The following is a 15,856-nucleotide window of genomic DNA, read 5'->3' on the forward strand; positions in this document are numbered from 1 at the left end:
CATCAAGCTTTCGTAAGTGAGGTTTGCCAACCTTAGCATATCCAAATGACAAACCAAAAACTCGTAAATGTCCCAATGTTTGGACTCGTTGCTCCTATACATCTCGTATGGCGTCTTGTCCTTCAAAGCTCTTGTAGCTATTCGGTTTAATAGGTAAGTTGAATGGCGAATAGCCTCACCCCACATGTAGTTTGGTAAGTGCATATGTTTTAAGCAGCTTCGGGTCATCTCTAGTAAGGTACGGTTTCGCCTTTCTACTACTCTGTTTTGCTGGGGAGTATAAGGAGCAGTGAGGTGTCTTCTAATCCCAGAGTTCTCACAAAAAGTGTTAAATTCGTGAGGAACAAATTCTCCTCCTCTGTCAGTCCTAAAAGTTTGTATGCTCTCCCCAGATTCTTGCTCCACCAGTCGCTTAAAAGCCTTAAACTTACCAAGAGCTTTTCCTTTCTCCTTCAACAGAGTAGTCCACATGTAACGTGTATGATCGTCAATAAGAACAAAGATATACTTGTTCCCTGCAGCTGTGCTTGGAGTTATAGGTCCACAAAGATCCCCATGAACTAGTTCCAATGCCTTACTTGCGCGATATGAAGTTGCTTGTGGGAAAACTCGTCTTACCTGTTTACCGAGTAAACATGAGCCACATATTTCTTTCTGGAAACTGACATCCGTAGTACCTTGAACTAGCTTCTTGTCAAACATAGATTGTAGTGTGGCCGAGTTAATGTGTCCTAACCTCTCATGCCACCTACTTGCCTCGCTTGTTTGAGCTAGATGGAGGCTTGAAGTATCTCTGACCATAGTATCCCTGATCCCCATTCTTACTTTGTAGAGGCGGTTTAGTGATCGTTCTGCTCTAGCAAGCAGTTTACCGTGTTGGTCGTGCATAGTCAAAGTACCTCCTTTAAGCCTTATGTCGCATCCTGACTCAGTGGCTTGCCCGAGGCTTATAATATTGCTTTTCAGGTTTGGTATATAATAGACGTCTGTCATCACTCGTGGTTCTCCGTACATATCAGTGAATGCAATAGAGCCTTTACCTTTAATATCTATTCGAGAATCATCTCCAAAGCGGACCTTTCCAGTGATTGAAGTGTCGATCGAATCAAAATAACGTCGATCACCAGTCATGTGATTACTAGCTCCGTTATCCAGGTACCAGATGTTTTCCTCCCTTGTATTAGTTTCAAACTTGCTTGGTATGCATCGTTCTTCACTCAAGAAGACAATCTCGTGCAACATAAGTTCATCAGCCTCTTGTGTCTCAGTTTTCTCGTCTTCCTGTGTTTCCTGTAACTTGAGTAGTCGATCGGGGCAGTTGAAGGCGAAGTGTCCGGTTTTGTCACAACAGAAACACGTTATCTTTGACATATCTCGACCTCCGCCAAAACCTCGTCCTCCACCGAAACGCCCACGACCTCTCCCTCTGTAAAAGGATCTTCCACCTCGTCCTCTGCTTCGATATTCACCATTATATTCACGGTTTGTGTAGTTAGATTGTCCCTCCATGTTTGCGTATAATAGCTTGGTCTGATCTTCTTGTGTATCTTCTTCCTCTGAGATTCGTTCTTCATACGCTTTCAAACGTCCAACAATATCCACAAAGCTTGTGGTGTTGAGATCCAACACTTGTTCCAACGATGCAACCATGTGTATGAATTTCGCTCTTGGAAGACACTTTAAAAACTTCTTTACCATCTTCGCTTCTTCAAGATTTTCTCCTAGTGCAGCCGTCTTGGCTGAAATTTCAGACAATCTTCCCACAAAATCATCAATCTTCTCAGTGTCTTTCATGCAAAGTCGATCAAACTCAGCCATAAGGTCTGCAAACAAGCTTCTTTCACCCTCTCTGCTCCTACATGTCTCGCCTTGATTGCTTCCCACATCTTCTTTGCCGAGTTAAGTTCACCGACTTGCAAGGTAAGAGACTCAGGTATGGATTGAACAATCAAAGCAATTGCCATGTTGTTTTGTCAGTGTTGATGTCGTCTGTTGCAGACTCTGGTTCTATAACCTCCCACACTTTATGAACTCTAAGGGCAATCCTCATCTTCATTGCCCACACGGTGTAATTCACTGTATTTAGCATCGGACATGAGATAGAAGGAGATCCTCCTCCTTCTTTTGTTGTGATGGTTGAGACGGTAAGATCTCCCATCTTTGATTCTCTTCTGAAGCTCTGATACCAATTCTTGTTTTCAAGCTTTGAGATTAAACTTTCAAAAGAACAACTCTCTTTTCTTATTAAGGAAAATCACTCAAAACCTTAATCTCTCAAACTCAAATCTCTCTTAAGGTATGTCACATCTCAACACCCTTATTTATATAAAACACCAAAGCCTATTCCTAATTGGAAAACCTTTGTTTGGATAACTTCCAAACTAAACACATCCTTATCTCTTAATAAAACACAAACTAATTAGGAATATGATGACTTTCTAACTTAGTCTATCCAACATTCAGATCTTCTAAATCTGGGATAATCGTTTCGGATTTTTGTGAATCAACACAAAAACTGATTTATAAATGAACTGGGAATATCTTCTGGTGAAGATTTTTTAAAATCGTGATGGGTTTAATAAAATTTTATCCAATCTTTGAAAAGTAGAATGAAAGCATGGTTCAATATAAAAATCACTGATCTTGTGTATGTTTGTTTCTTTTGCTAATATTCGGTTGGATTAATGGTTTCGTTTTCGATCAATCTTTCTTCACTCTCTTTTTTTGTTTTTAATTAGTTTTTTTAATTTGGGATTTTTTTTTTTTGTAACATATTTAAATGTTTGTCGTTGACACATTACCAATAAAGTCTTCATCGTAGACGGTTATGTATATTGTTATATTTGAAAGGGTCATAGGTTCGATTTTCTTAGCCGTATTATAATTTTAAAAATCAAAACGAACTAACAGAAATTTATTATGAAATAGAATTGTGATTAATCCATCACAAGACACATGTTAGGGCACTTGTCTTTGTAATATTACACCAACTTCCACTTGTCATTACCAAGTGTCTAAGTGTGTGACTCATGTCTTTTGTAATGCACTATAAATAGGAGTTGTGTAATAAGAATGACACATATAAGTTCCTTGATCAAAAACACTCTCAAAGTCTCTCTCTCTCTCTCGGCTGCTCTCTCCCTCTCTCTCTCTTTGTTAGTTCTTGTTTTCTTTACAAAGTGTTACAAAACACAAAACTTATAAGTGTTTTGTAGTCATAGTTCACAACACTTCTCTTCTACTACTCTTTGTTTTCTCTTGTCTCATACACTATTATATAGTGGTTTCTCAACACGTTATCAGCACGATCAACTCTCGATCCGTCATCCGTTTGAGGTAAGATTTAAGTTTTATTCAAATTGTTTGAATTTAATTATTTTACATGCATGTTACTATATGTATAATCTATAGAGTAAAAATCTATACATACTTCTTGATCTAATGGTAGGCTCTGCCTCCTTGATCATTTAGATCTACATTCTTGATCATTATGGTAGGCTCTGCCTCCTTGATCATATGTTCAGATCTATAGATTTGAATTATATGGAAGGCTATGCCTCCTAAATTGATTGTTTCAATTTATAAATATATTATATAATTTATAATTATGTTTTATAGTTTAAATTTTGCTAAAACAAGATTTTACAAAATTATTTCATAAAATTTTATATTTAACAATTTGTTTTATTATTTATATAGTAATCATGTCAAACTTGGCAAAGCGTGAATTCGCCGCCCTTGATATCTCTGGAAAAAATTATATGACATGGGCATTAGATGTAAAATTCTATCTGAAAGGGAATGGGCTTCTCAAAACCATCGATCCGTCAGAAACGGGGTTAGAAGAGGAAAAAGCAAGAACCATGATGTTCTTGCGTCATCATCTCCACGATGATTTAAAAAATGAATACATCACGAGAGAAAATCCTGCAGATCTTTGGATCGCGCTCAAGGATAGGTTTGATCACCAAAAGTATGTGATCTTACCAAAAGCCAAACATGAATGGCTAAACCTGAGGTTTCAGGATTACAAAAGTGTAAGTGAGTACAATTCCGCTTTGTTCGGAATCACTTCAAGGATGGCTCTCTGCGGAGAAGAAGTTTCCGATTATGATATGATCGAGAAAACATTCCAAACTTTCCATCCTTCAAATGTACTCCTACAGCAACAATATCGAGAAAGAGGGTATACTCGATATTCTGAATTAATGCAAGTTTTGCATGTTGCTGAACAAAATAATGAGCTCGTGATGATAAATCATCAAACCCGTCCAACTGGATCAGCTCCACTTTCAGAAGTGAATGTTGCTACATCCAGCTATAATAATTGGCAAGGACGAGGACGTGGACGCGGACGCGGTCGAGGCCGTGGTCATGGTCGTGGAGGAGGTCGTGGAGAAGGTCGTGGACGAGGAAGAGGAAGAGGTTTCTCTCCTAATGACTTCAACGCAAGAAAAACCAACAAGCATCTTCAAATTAATAATGTTGGTCGCGTTATAAAGAAACAAGATGAAAGTACTTGTTACAGATGCGGCATGAAAGGACATTGGTACCAGACCTGTCGTATTCCAAAACATTTGGCCGATCTGTATCAAGCATCTCAACAGGCAAAAGAAAGGAATGTAGAGACCAACCTCATCTCTGATGAAGCTGGACCTTCTTACCATGGCCTAAACAATGAACCCCATCTTGTTATAGCAGATTTTCTCATTGATAATGAAAACGGAAAATCATGCGAATAAGGCCTATATGCCATGATATGCTTTGTCATAGTTTGATATGTACTTTATGTTTATAAAATGTTTTTTGGATAATAGTTTTATTGTAATATATGATAAGTTTTTTTCGTAAGACTTTATGTTATTTTATTAATGTTTATTTTATAAATATTTTATCTCAGAAAATGTCAAATTTTGAGATTGAGGATGGAGATATGTGTCTAGCAGACAGTGCTACAACGCATTCAATACTTAAAGAGAAAAAATATTTCTCCTCTCTCAAAATAAAAGACTCCGCTAGAAGCGTGAGCACTATATGTGGTAATGCAAAGATTATTATAGGCTCTGGAAAAGCCAGTTTTTCAATGCCAAGGGGAACAAAATTTGAAATTGATGCATTATATTGCCCCAAGTCTCATAGAAACTTGATTAGTTTCAGAGATATCCGAAGAAATGGATATCATATAGAGACTCTGAATAAGAATGGCATTGAATATCTTTGCATAACATCTGAGGAGAAACATATATTGGAAGAATTACCAATGTTATCCTCTGGATTGTATTGCACAAAAATAAATAATTTCGCATCTTATGTTACAGTAAACTCTAAGTTTACTAGTACATTTAAGATATGGCATGAAAGACTTGGACATCCTGGTTCAGTCATGATGCGAAAAATTGTGCAAAATTCCAATGGTCATCCATTGAAGAACGAAAAGATTTTTAGATCTGATGAGTTTTCATGTGATGCATGTTCTCAAGGAAAACTCATAATTCGGCCATCGCCAGCCAAAATTGGGAATGAATCACCATTGTTCTTAGAGAGAATACATGGTGATATATGTGGACCTATCCACCCTTCATGCGGGCTGTTTCGTTATTTTATGGTAATGATTGACGCATCTAGTAGATGGTCAAATGTGTGTCTATTGACAACAAGAAACACGGCCTTCGCAAAATTCATTGCCCAAATAATCAGGTTGAAAGTTCAATTCCCTGATTATGCCATAAAGAAAGTCAGGCTTGATAACGCCGGTGAATTCACTTCACAAGCTTTCAATGACTATTGTATGTCAATAGGAATCGATGTGGAGCATCCGGTTCCTCATGTTCATACACAAAATGGCATGGCTGAATCTTTGATTAAACGGCTACAACTCATTGCTAGACCGTTAATATTGAGAACAAAACTCCCAATTTCTATATGGGGTCATGCTATATTGCATGCTGCGGCATTGGTCCAAATACGACCAAGCGCATATAATAAATATTCCCCTTTACAATTGGCATCTGGCCAAGAGCCAAACATATCCTATCTCCGTATTTTTGGATGTGCGGTTTATGTGCCTATAGCCCCACCACAAAGAACAAAAATGGGGCCACAACGGAGATTGGGTATATACGTCGGTTATGCATCCCCGAGTATAATTCGATATCTTGAACCGCAAACTGGTGATATGTTTACGGCACGTTTTGCCGATTGCCATTTTAATGAAGATGAATTTCCAGCGTTAGGGGGAGGAATTAAACAAGTACCAAAAGATATTACATGGTATACACCATCTTTGATATACATTGATCCCCCTACAAATCAACGTGAACTGGAAGTTCAGAAAATTGTACATTTACAAGGTTTGGCAAATCAATTACCAGATGCGTTCACAGATACAAAAAGGGTGACAAAGTCATATATCCCCGCTGCAAATGCACCATCAAGAGTTGAAATTCCTAGAGAGGAACTTGATGGAAGCAAAGCTAATGAACCTAAGGTTCAATTGAAAAGGGGGAGGCCAATGGGCTCTAAAGATAAAAATCCCCGAAAGAAAAAGAAAATGGGAGATGAAAAGGTTCAGGAAGAACCAAATAAAAAGAAAAGTCCTCAGGATGATACAGAAAAATATGAGGTTTCTATTAACTATGCCCAAAATGGGATGTTATGGTATAGAGATGAAATCGATGATGATGATGGAATATTCTCTTTTTCTGTATCTAAAGAGATCGATCATGAAAAAGATGATCCAGATCCAAGGTCCGTATCAGAATGCCAACATAGGCCTGATTGGGAGAAATGGAAAAAGGCTATGCAACTTGAGTTGCTCTCCCTCAATAAAAGAAATGTCTTTGGACCTCTTGTCACTGCATCTAAAGATGTAAAACCTGTTGGTTGCAAGTGGGTATTTGTGCGAAAAAGAAATGAGAAAGATGAAATCACAAGATATAAAGCCCGACTTGTTGCACAAGGTTTTTCTCAAAGACCCGGAGTTGATTATGAAGAAACATATTCTCCAGTCATGGATACAATTACATTCAGGTACTTAATGAGTCTAACGGCTTCTAAGAATTTAGAAATGTACCTTATGGATGTAGTGACAGCATATTTATATGGATCATTGGATAATGATATATACATGAAAATCCCAGAAGGATTTAAGATTCCTGAGGCATTAGACTCTAAGTCTAATGAAATTTGTGCGATCAAATTACAGCGATCACTTTACGGATTAAAACAATCCGGGCGCATGTGGTATAATCGCTTAAGCGAATACCTATTGAAGAAAGGGTATGTTAATAATGAAATATGCCCATGCGTCTTCATAAAGAAATCTCCATCGGGATTTGTGATCATTGCTGTATATGTTGATGATCTAAATATAATTGGAACTCAAAAGGAGATTGATGATGCAAGAACTCATATGAAGGAAGAGTTTGAAATGAAAGATCTTGGAAAGACTAAATTTTGTCTTGGGCTCCAAATAGAACATTTCCAAGATGGAATATTTGTGCATCAATCAAATTATACGAAAAAGATTTTAAAGCGCTTTAATATGGACAAAGCGACTCCTTTGAGTACTCCAATGGTCAATAGATCTCTGAATGTCGATAGTGATCCATTCAGACCTTGTGAAAATAACGAGAAAATACTTGGTCCCGAAGTACCTTATATGAGTGCTATCGGTGGACTCATGTATCTTGCAAATTGCACTAGACCGGATATTGCCTTTGCTACGAATCTACTTGCAAGATACAACTCATCCCCTACTCGCAGGCATTGGAATGGGATAAAACATATTCTCCGTTATCTTCAAGGTACGATTGACTTGGGATTATTCTATCCTAGAAACTCTTCGGTTGGTCTTGTTGGTTTTGCAGATGCAGGATATTTATCAGATCCACATAAATCCCGATCCCAAACTGGATATGTTTTCACTATTGGAGGAACTGCAATCTCATGGCGCTCACAGAAACAGACTTTGGTCGCCACTTCCTCAAATCATGCAGAAATAATTGCTCTTCATGAAGCATCGAGAGAATGTGTATGGCTCAGATCGATGACTAACCACATACAAGAATCAAGTGGAATAATCACCAAGAAAGAGCCAACAACATTATTCGAAGACAATGCTGCTTGTGTCGCCCAAATCAAAGAAGGTTATATCAAGAGCGATAGAATAAAGCATATACCTCCAAGATTTTTCTCCTACACTCAAGAACTCGAGCAAAAGAAGGAAGTTGATATCCAACATATCCGCTCAAGTGACAATGCAGCAGACCTATTCACAAAGGCGCTTCCGACTACCACATTCAGAAAGCATATTCACAGTATTGGAATGCGTCATCTACGAGATTTATGAAGAAAGATTATACTTATCTTTTCGAGGGGGAGATTACGTTACTATACTCTTTTTCCCTTGTCATGGTTTTTATCCCAATGGGTTTTTCCATGACAAGGTTTTTAATGAGGTAGTACGTAACTCGTCAATGGTGATGGATAATCAAGGGGGAGTATTATGAAATAGAATTGTGATTAATCCATCACAAGACACATGTTAGGACACTTGTCTTTGTAATATTACACCAACTTCCACTTGTCATTACCAAGTGTCTAAGTGTGTGACTCATGTCTTTTGTAATGCACTATAAATAGGAGTTGTGTAATAAGAATGACATATATAAGTTCCTTGATCAAAAACACTCTCAAAGTCTCTCTCTCTCTCGGCTGCTCTCTCCCTCTCTCTCTTTGTTAGTTCTTGTTTTCTTTACAAAGTGTTACAAAACACAAAACTTATAAGTGTTTTGTAGTCATAGTTCACAACACTTCTCTTCTACTACTCTTTATTTTCTCTTGTCTTATACACTATTATATAGTGGTTTCTCAACAAAATTATAATTGTTGATTTAATATTGTTCCAAATTTGAAAGTTGAAGATTTTTTTGGTATTTTTACTATTTGTTAATATCGCAAAATCCATGATTTAAATTCAAACAGAAAAATTCAAATCTAAAAAAAAAGAAAAACAAAAAATCCAAAAAAGACGTGAAAGCACAGCTGTCAAACAGATAGAGCAAGTCTTCCTCTACTAAATAAATAAAAAAACTCCGTAAATCACGCGTTTCGATCTTTTTTTATTTAATTTTTATTTCACAACTTGTCCTTTGTCTCTTTTTTATTTATAGCCTTTTTTCATTAAAAAAAATCCCCAAAATCATGACGAAAGCAGATAAAATTTTAAATTCCCCTCTCTAAGGATAAAATCGTAAATTCATGCATAAAAGAGGATATTACCGTAATTAATGAAACCACGCTCCTTACGGATCATAGACGTGGATCCAATCACCACCCTTAATCCTTATCCCCAAATTCGAAACCCTAATTCTCTCTCTCTCCCTCCTCTGTTTTTACTTTTTTTTTATTTTTTTTTTGTATATTATTCAAATTCCGCCTCTCTTTCTTCTGGTTTCATCACTTCACGCGTATACACAGAGATAGAGAGAGACCCAAGAGCGCTCATCAAATTAGGGTTCCTTTTTTTTTTTTTGTTGGGTTCCGATTTGAGAAATCGAAAGAAAACAACAATGGCGTGGTCTTCAGAAACGCCGTCGTATTGCGGCTGGAATGAGCTGCATGTGAAGAACGGTAAAGGCAAAGTCGAGGTTCATTATTATCTAGAGAGGAAAGATGGGATTGCAGATCTAGCTGTTGTTGGGAGGGTCAAAAGCTCTAAACGCATCTCTTTTAGATACGCTTTGAAGAAGAATCGCTCTGTTTTGAAGAAGCTTAATTCTAAAGAAGATGTCTCCAATTGGCTCGATTCTATTGTTTCTGGTAATTTTTCCTTCTTCTCAATCTCTGCCCTAATTCTAGGTTTTGAACTTTTAGATCTGAAGAGCTCAAATATGGGATTTTTTCAATTGGGTTCGTATCGATTTCTGTAGAATTTGTTTTTTTTCGTTCTTTTGATAATTTGATTTTGTGGGTATTTAGAATCATCCTTCTTTAAGTAGTTTAGAATCTAAAAGGAACGATTTTTTCGATGGAGGTATTGTTTATATGATTAACTTGAAGATATATTGTGTTTTGTGCTTTTAGAGATCTTACATGGTTCCGTTGCGCCTTTTGCAGCTAAAAACCTATTAATGACTTAAATTTTGCTGCAGACAGATCCGGTTTCCACCTTTTGGTACTGAGCAATGTCTGCACGAATTGATATTTTTTATTCTTCAAGTTTTGTTTGATTATCTAAATTGAGATTAACGTTTTTTTGTATATGTATTAACTGATCTTTTGTTACTGGTTTTCTTCAAACTTTTAGGTGTGATGCCTCATGTAGCAGATGTACCAGCTACTATTATGACTGAAAAAGATGCTGGAGGATTTAATATGAGCTCTTTTATGGTACTGCTTTAACTATTTCTTAAGAGTTTTCTTTTGTGAGTTTAGAGTGATTTCTTGTTGGAGTATGAAATATTAATCACTTTTCTCTTTTGATTCTTTACAGAATGGGAAATTTCAGGAGTCTATTCGTCAGACCAAAAAAGACTCGTGGATGGGTTCTTCTTGGACTTGCAAGAAACGGCGTAAGCATTATCCATCCTTTCTCCGGAATGGTGTTAGAATTTCTGTGAGTTTATTTTAATGTCTTTATTGAAAGTTCAGCTGGTGTTTGTTTTGCTATTAGTTTTCTTTGTGCTATATATATAGCTCACCATCCTTTTTTTACAAATTTATTGTAGGTGAACGATTTTGTGTATGTTTTAGTTGAGCAAGGTAAGAGACTTGTTGCATATTTAGAAGACCTTTATGAGGATTCTAAAGGCAAAAAGATGGTCGTGGCACGATGGTTTCACAAAACTGAGGAGGTTGGTTTTGTTTCATCTGATGATATTAGTGAGAGAGAGATTTTCTTGTCTCTTTATCGTCAAGATCTCAACATTGAGTGCATAGATGATTTTGCTACTGTCCTAAGTCCTCAGCATTATGAGAAATTTCTTAAGGTGCCAATGCATGCTCAGCCAGTAGCTTTCTTCTGCCAGAAATTATATGGAGATGATGACATAAAGCCGTATGACATTACAGAATTAGAAGGTTACTGGAGACAAAAAATGCTTAGATACTTGAATGTATCCAATTTAAAATCAGTTGACGGTGCTCAAGCACCTGTTAATGACCCAGGATTAGGAGCTCCATTGGTGGGTTGTGTTGGGATTAGATCAAGGAAAAGGCGTCGTCCTAGTCCTGTTGGTACTTTGGATGTAGCAACTGCAGGTGACATGAAAGGTGACTGCAAATCTAGTCCAGATTCTGTTTTGGGTGTTTCAGATGCTTCTATGTGCAAGGCTGCAGAAGATGGTTCTTCCCATTACATCAAAAAGGGTTCACTTGTTGAAGTTCTCTCCGAAGATAGTGGCATCAGAGGTTGTTGGTTTAGGGCACTGGTATTAAAGAAACACAAGGATAAGGTTAAGGTCCAGTACCAAGATATTCAGGATGCAGATGATGAATCTAAAAAGCTAGAGGTACACATTTTGAAACCCACCTTTTGGTTTTGTTTCTTCTGTCCAGTTTGTTAACATGTCCCACTTTTCGTTTGCAGGAGTGGGTTTTGACATCTCAGATTGCTGCTGGTGATAGTCTGGAGGGTCTTAGAATTAAAGGACGGAAAGTGGTACGTCCAATGCTGAAGCCCAGCATAGAAAATGATGTAGGCGCTGTTGGTGTTGGTATGCCTGTGGATGTGTGGTGGTGTGATGGATGGTGGGAAGGGATCGTAATGCAGAAAGTGTCTGAAGACAAATTTGAAGTTTACCTGCCAGGTGAGTTAAGACACCTCTAAATGGATTTTTTCTTTATCGCAGATTTGCTGTAGATCTAAATATCATTATTTTGTGGGACTAATTATTGTTTTTTTTGGTTGTCTTCTCTCAGGCGAAAAGAAAATGTCTGCCTTCCATCGTAGGGACCTTAGACAATCTCGGGAATGGTTGGAAGATGAGTGGGTTAATATAAGATCAAGATCTGATCTCGTGAGTACGGTCTTATCTTTGATGAAGACAAAAGAGATGAAGGTGAAACCTGATGTAAAGCCATCTGAAGCTAGTGTTGGTAATGGTGGGATGTCACCAAATGGGGAGGCTAAAGGCACCATGTGTCTTTCAGTAGCAACAACCAAAAAGTCATTACCTAAGCGACCAATTCCAGATCTTCTAAACGATGTCCTTGGTAATTCTGACTTAAAGTGGAAAAAATCGAGGAAGCGGAATCGAGTTGTCAGTTGCTGTCCACACGATCCTAACTTGACTGATGGTTTCTCTAGTGAAAGATCTTTGGATTGTGAGAACTGCAAGTTCATGGAAGGAGATTCTTTTGGCTCTTCGGTTGGGCAGCCTTTGACTAGTGGTCTATTATTATCGAGATGATCAGCTTGGTGATGAAGTTGCGTTTCTTCTTGTGAGGTACATATCACCTGATGTGCATCTGCTCAATGCGATTTTGGGTTTTTAGATTACTGTGACTCGCAAGATTTCTTGGAATGGATTATAGATTAGCTCGTAATGGCATCCAAATTCGTTGTGTACGTATGTTGTAACAGTAGGGCTTAGAGCTTTAATACAGAGAGCAAATTTTGGATGCAGTAGAAGTAGGTAATAGCATTTACCTCGCTAGTGTTTTAGGCATTAAATCAGTGGGTTTTTTTTCATAGAATTAAGTTATCTTTTTTCAACTCTCATTAGCATAGAGATGATTTGTTTTCTTTTTGGTCTGGTGGGATTTTTATTTTCATGTAACCTATGTATCATCAAATAAAACTATCTTCTTACCTTAATTTCATCTTCAGTGGTCCATATGATACATTGATTTCTTACCTGTGTTGAATGTTATGATTAGCTCCTGAATAGTTCGATACTCAAAAGTTGAGGACACTAGATTATCTTAATGGTCTGCAAGTTAACTCTGTCCTTGTCATGTCCCGTAAGGTTTTTGTTTTGTGCAGCATCCAAACGGGACCAACAAATGAAACTGATGCTCTTTGGTGGTAAGTTGTGTAACTTTGTAGCTGGTAACAATTGATGTTTCATGGAAACTGGGACCATAAGAGAATCCAACAAGTTTTGTTATTTCCAACATTTTATTCCGTTTTGATATAATTTACTGAGAGTTTACAGCCTGTGCAAAAGACTTTAGGAGCGTCTAAAATAAACCAATTGTCTTATTCTTAAACCCCTTTTAAACCTAATATCCCTTTTGATCTATCTATGATTGGCTTTACCAAAGGTGGGGTAAGGAGAAAAAGGTAAAGAACTATCTAAATTGTTGAGACTTAGTCAGATCTCAGAAGCAATACACCACTTGAGTGATTTTGGTGGGGTTGCATTTTGGTGAGTGAAGCATCTTTTTCAAACAATGCAGAGAGAAAAAAACCAGAGGAACCAAAAAGGTCTGGACTTTCTTACCCACAAAAATTAACACTAAGTCATGGATCCAAAGCATATTAATATCTGTCTTTGTGTGTTAACATGTCTCTTGTGAGTCTTTAAACTTAGTTTTCTCCATAGATTAAAGCAAAAGCAAAGATGGGCTTCCTCTGTCACAAGTTTTGCTAACTCATCCTTTTCGGACAAGGACACTCTTCGTTTCCCACTTTGGTGGTTTCTTTAGGATTCTTCAGTTTTTGTTTTGTTTATCTTTCCTTGTGCAAGGAGACTGTTTATATAGGATTCTTCATTCCTATTTTATCCATCTTCCTTGTACAACGAGAGTGTCATGGCTATTCTGTCTGAAATCGTCGAGGAAGAACTTGGAACATCACTAAGAAGCAAACTTTCAAGAACAAGTGGAACCAGTCTCGCTTCTGTTGCATCGTTATCCATGCCTCTTGTTCGTTACTTTACTCTTATAACACTTCTTTTCCTTAAGAATGATTCAACTCTGTGGATTCTTTTAGTGATCTTGCCTTGTTATCAGATTCAGGAGATTGTTCTGTCAGCAGACATCAGATGTAGTGACTGCCAAGAGAAAGTCGCCGACATAATGTCAAGAATGATCGGTAAGAACTAGTTTGCTTACATCTCGAGCTGAGACACTTGATGTTCTTCGTCTCATGTTTGTTTTCTCTGTTTTTGTTGTGGACCAGAAACATATTCAATATTGGTGAGTGTCTTGGAGAAGAAAGTGACACTGACGTGTACTTATTCCGGTGACCGGAGAGTCTCCAAGTCATATGGTGAAGCTCTTCTTTGCAAAATCTCAACCATCAAGCGTTTGATATGTCCTTCCAGGAAACAACAACTCAGAGTTGCTAAATTTTAGCTTTTATTATGATCCTCTTTGCAATAAAATGAATCTTTTATGTTGAAATGTGATTGGATATTGTTTAGATAAACCAAAAAAAAAAAAAAACTCTCAATAGCAATAGTCATAGACAACAGAGTGAATTCTTGAAATGCAAAAAGAGAGATTATTGAGAAGTTAAATTGCCGCCACTTTGTTGCCAGAGATTGATGATGTCAGTGGCTTGGTTAAGGAGAATGATCATCTTCTTTTGAGAGATCCATGGCTTAGCTTCAAGAGTAGACTTAAGCTCTTCCCAAGCATCTTTCCTAGGCCAGAAGAAGTAAGGACTAAGTGGGATTGTACCATGTCCAGGTACATGTTGGTCCAATCCTAATCCTATGTTCTTCTCCATCCACACAAACTTGAGAACCACTCTTGATTTCTCATCTTGCTTCACCTCCTTCAAACAACAAAGATTCAATTCATTGGTTTTGAAACACCAAGAAGAGACAAGAACAAGAAGAAGAAGCATAAGAATGTGTTTGTTGTTATTACCTTTTTTGTTGGTTGTGGAGTGTTGTCTGAAGATTCAATTCCTGTGACTGTTTCACCCGTGAGCGTCTCTGGAGCTGCTAGAGTAACGATGTTACGTTTCACTGAGATGGGTTTGGTTGTTTGGGAATGGAACAATGGAGGAGAAGCAGTGAAGGAGAGTTTGGGATGTTGAGAAACGATAGAAGAGCAGAAAGAAGCAGATGAAAGTGCCATTGATGACATCATTTTTGTTTTCTCAGAGAGCCAATGGAAGATTTTGTGAGAGAATATGGATAAGGAAGATATGGTCACAGTTTTGGGTGGAGAGTTTCAAAGTGTAGTTTGGAACATTGGTTTGAAAAATATATGGGCTTTACTGACTTGGCCCATATTTTTATTTGACAACAAGCCCATAATGACACACCAAAATCGAGTATTTTTTTAGCCCAATTTTAAGATCCAACTAAAATAAAATAAAAAGTTCCAGAACTATTTTTTATTGGTCACATTAGAATCTTTTCTTTTTAATCACTATAGAATCTTAATGTAGAATATTCAAAATCATATTTGATTCGAGCCACGTATATTATATAAAATTTATGTTTTATTTGTTTAGAGTTATTTGATCAATGATTTCGTAAAAGTCAAACAAAAGTTTTTGTGTTATTTATATTTCTCATTGAATTAAAAATATTTTGTTCTTGGTTTATTCATTGGACACATGTTTTCCTCACAAAATATCCTAATCAAAATATAGTAAACTGCAAGATATTCTACAGCATTATTTTTATTTAATTTCGTGAAGGTGGCTATTACGTTATGTCACACATGACATGATTCATCTCCAAAGGTCGTCGTCTTCTATTTCTTTTCTTTTTTTTTTTTGTTCACAGGTTTGCTGAGAGCCTGAGACCAAAACGTAGACACACCATGCATGAACCCAAATAAGCTGAAAACGTATTCACATTATCTAAAACTTTGATTGTAAATGATCTATTTAACTATTTATGTATTGTGCAATAATACTTTTAATTATTTTATTTTTTTTGAGCAA

General features: G+C 37.0%; 4 protein-coding genes across 8 annotated transcripts; 3 read left to right on the forward strand and 1 right to left on the reverse strand.

Annotated features, from left to right (window-relative positions):
• Positions 3,152-4,839, forward strand: LOC104787903. Its single transcript, XM_010513560.1, has 2 exons — positions 3,152-3,336; positions 3,700-4,839. The coding sequence occupies exon 2, from the start codon at positions 3,705-3,707 to the stop codon at positions 4,740-4,742; it is 1,038 nt and encodes a 345-aa protein (XP_010511862.1). The 5' UTR covers positions 3,152-3,336; positions 3,700-3,704; the 3' UTR covers positions 4,743-4,839.
• Positions 9,369-12,820, forward strand: LOC104787905. 5 transcript variants are annotated; one of them, XM_019246075.1, is made up of 7 exons: positions 9,733-9,822; positions 10,120-10,177; positions 10,310-10,392; positions 10,496-10,618; positions 10,731-11,513; positions 11,591-11,810; positions 11,923-12,820. In XM_019246075.1, the coding sequence occupies exons 3-7, from the start codon at positions 10,315-10,317 to the stop codon at positions 12,411-12,413; spliced, it is 1,695 nt and encodes a 564-aa protein (XP_019101620.1). In that variant the 5' UTR covers positions 9,733-9,822; positions 10,120-10,177; positions 10,310-10,314; the 3' UTR covers positions 12,414-12,820. The 5 variants fall into 5 exon arrangements, with proteins under 5 accessions (XP_010511864.2, XP_019101622.1, XP_019101621.1 ...); XM_010513562.2 differs by lacking the exon at positions 10,120-10,177 and having other exon boundaries at positions 9,369-9,823; positions 10,323-10,392; XM_019246077.1 differs by lacking the exon at positions 10,120-10,177 and having other exon boundaries at positions 9,369-9,823; positions 10,323-10,392; positions 10,496-10,574.
• LOC104787907 lies at positions 12,959-14,398 on the forward strand. Its single transcript, XM_010513564.1, has 3 exons — positions 12,959-13,872; positions 13,960-14,041; positions 14,129-14,398. The coding sequence occupies exons 1-3, from the start codon at positions 13,759-13,761 to the stop codon at positions 14,302-14,304; spliced, it is 372 nt and encodes a 123-aa protein (XP_010511866.1). The 5' UTR covers positions 12,959-13,758; the 3' UTR covers positions 14,305-14,398.
• LOC104787906 (30S ribosomal protein 3-1, chloroplastic-like) lies at positions 14,380-15,115 on the reverse strand. The gene is made up of 2 exons (XM_010513563.2): positions 14,824-15,115; positions 14,380-14,728 (listed from the first exon to the last, which is right to left on the reverse strand). Exons 1-2 carry the CDS (start codon positions 15,046-15,048, stop codon positions 14,453-14,455), a joined length of 501 nt encoding a protein of 166 aa, XP_010511865.1. The 5' UTR covers positions 15,049-15,115; the 3' UTR covers positions 14,380-14,452.

This window comes from Camelina sativa, chromosome 5 (assembly GCF_000633955.1).
Source record: "Camelina sativa cultivar DH55 chromosome 5, Cs, whole genome shotgun sequence".
In the NCBI taxonomy this organism is placed as follows: domain Eukaryota; kingdom Viridiplantae; phylum Streptophyta; class Magnoliopsida; order Brassicales; family Brassicaceae; genus Camelina; species Camelina sativa.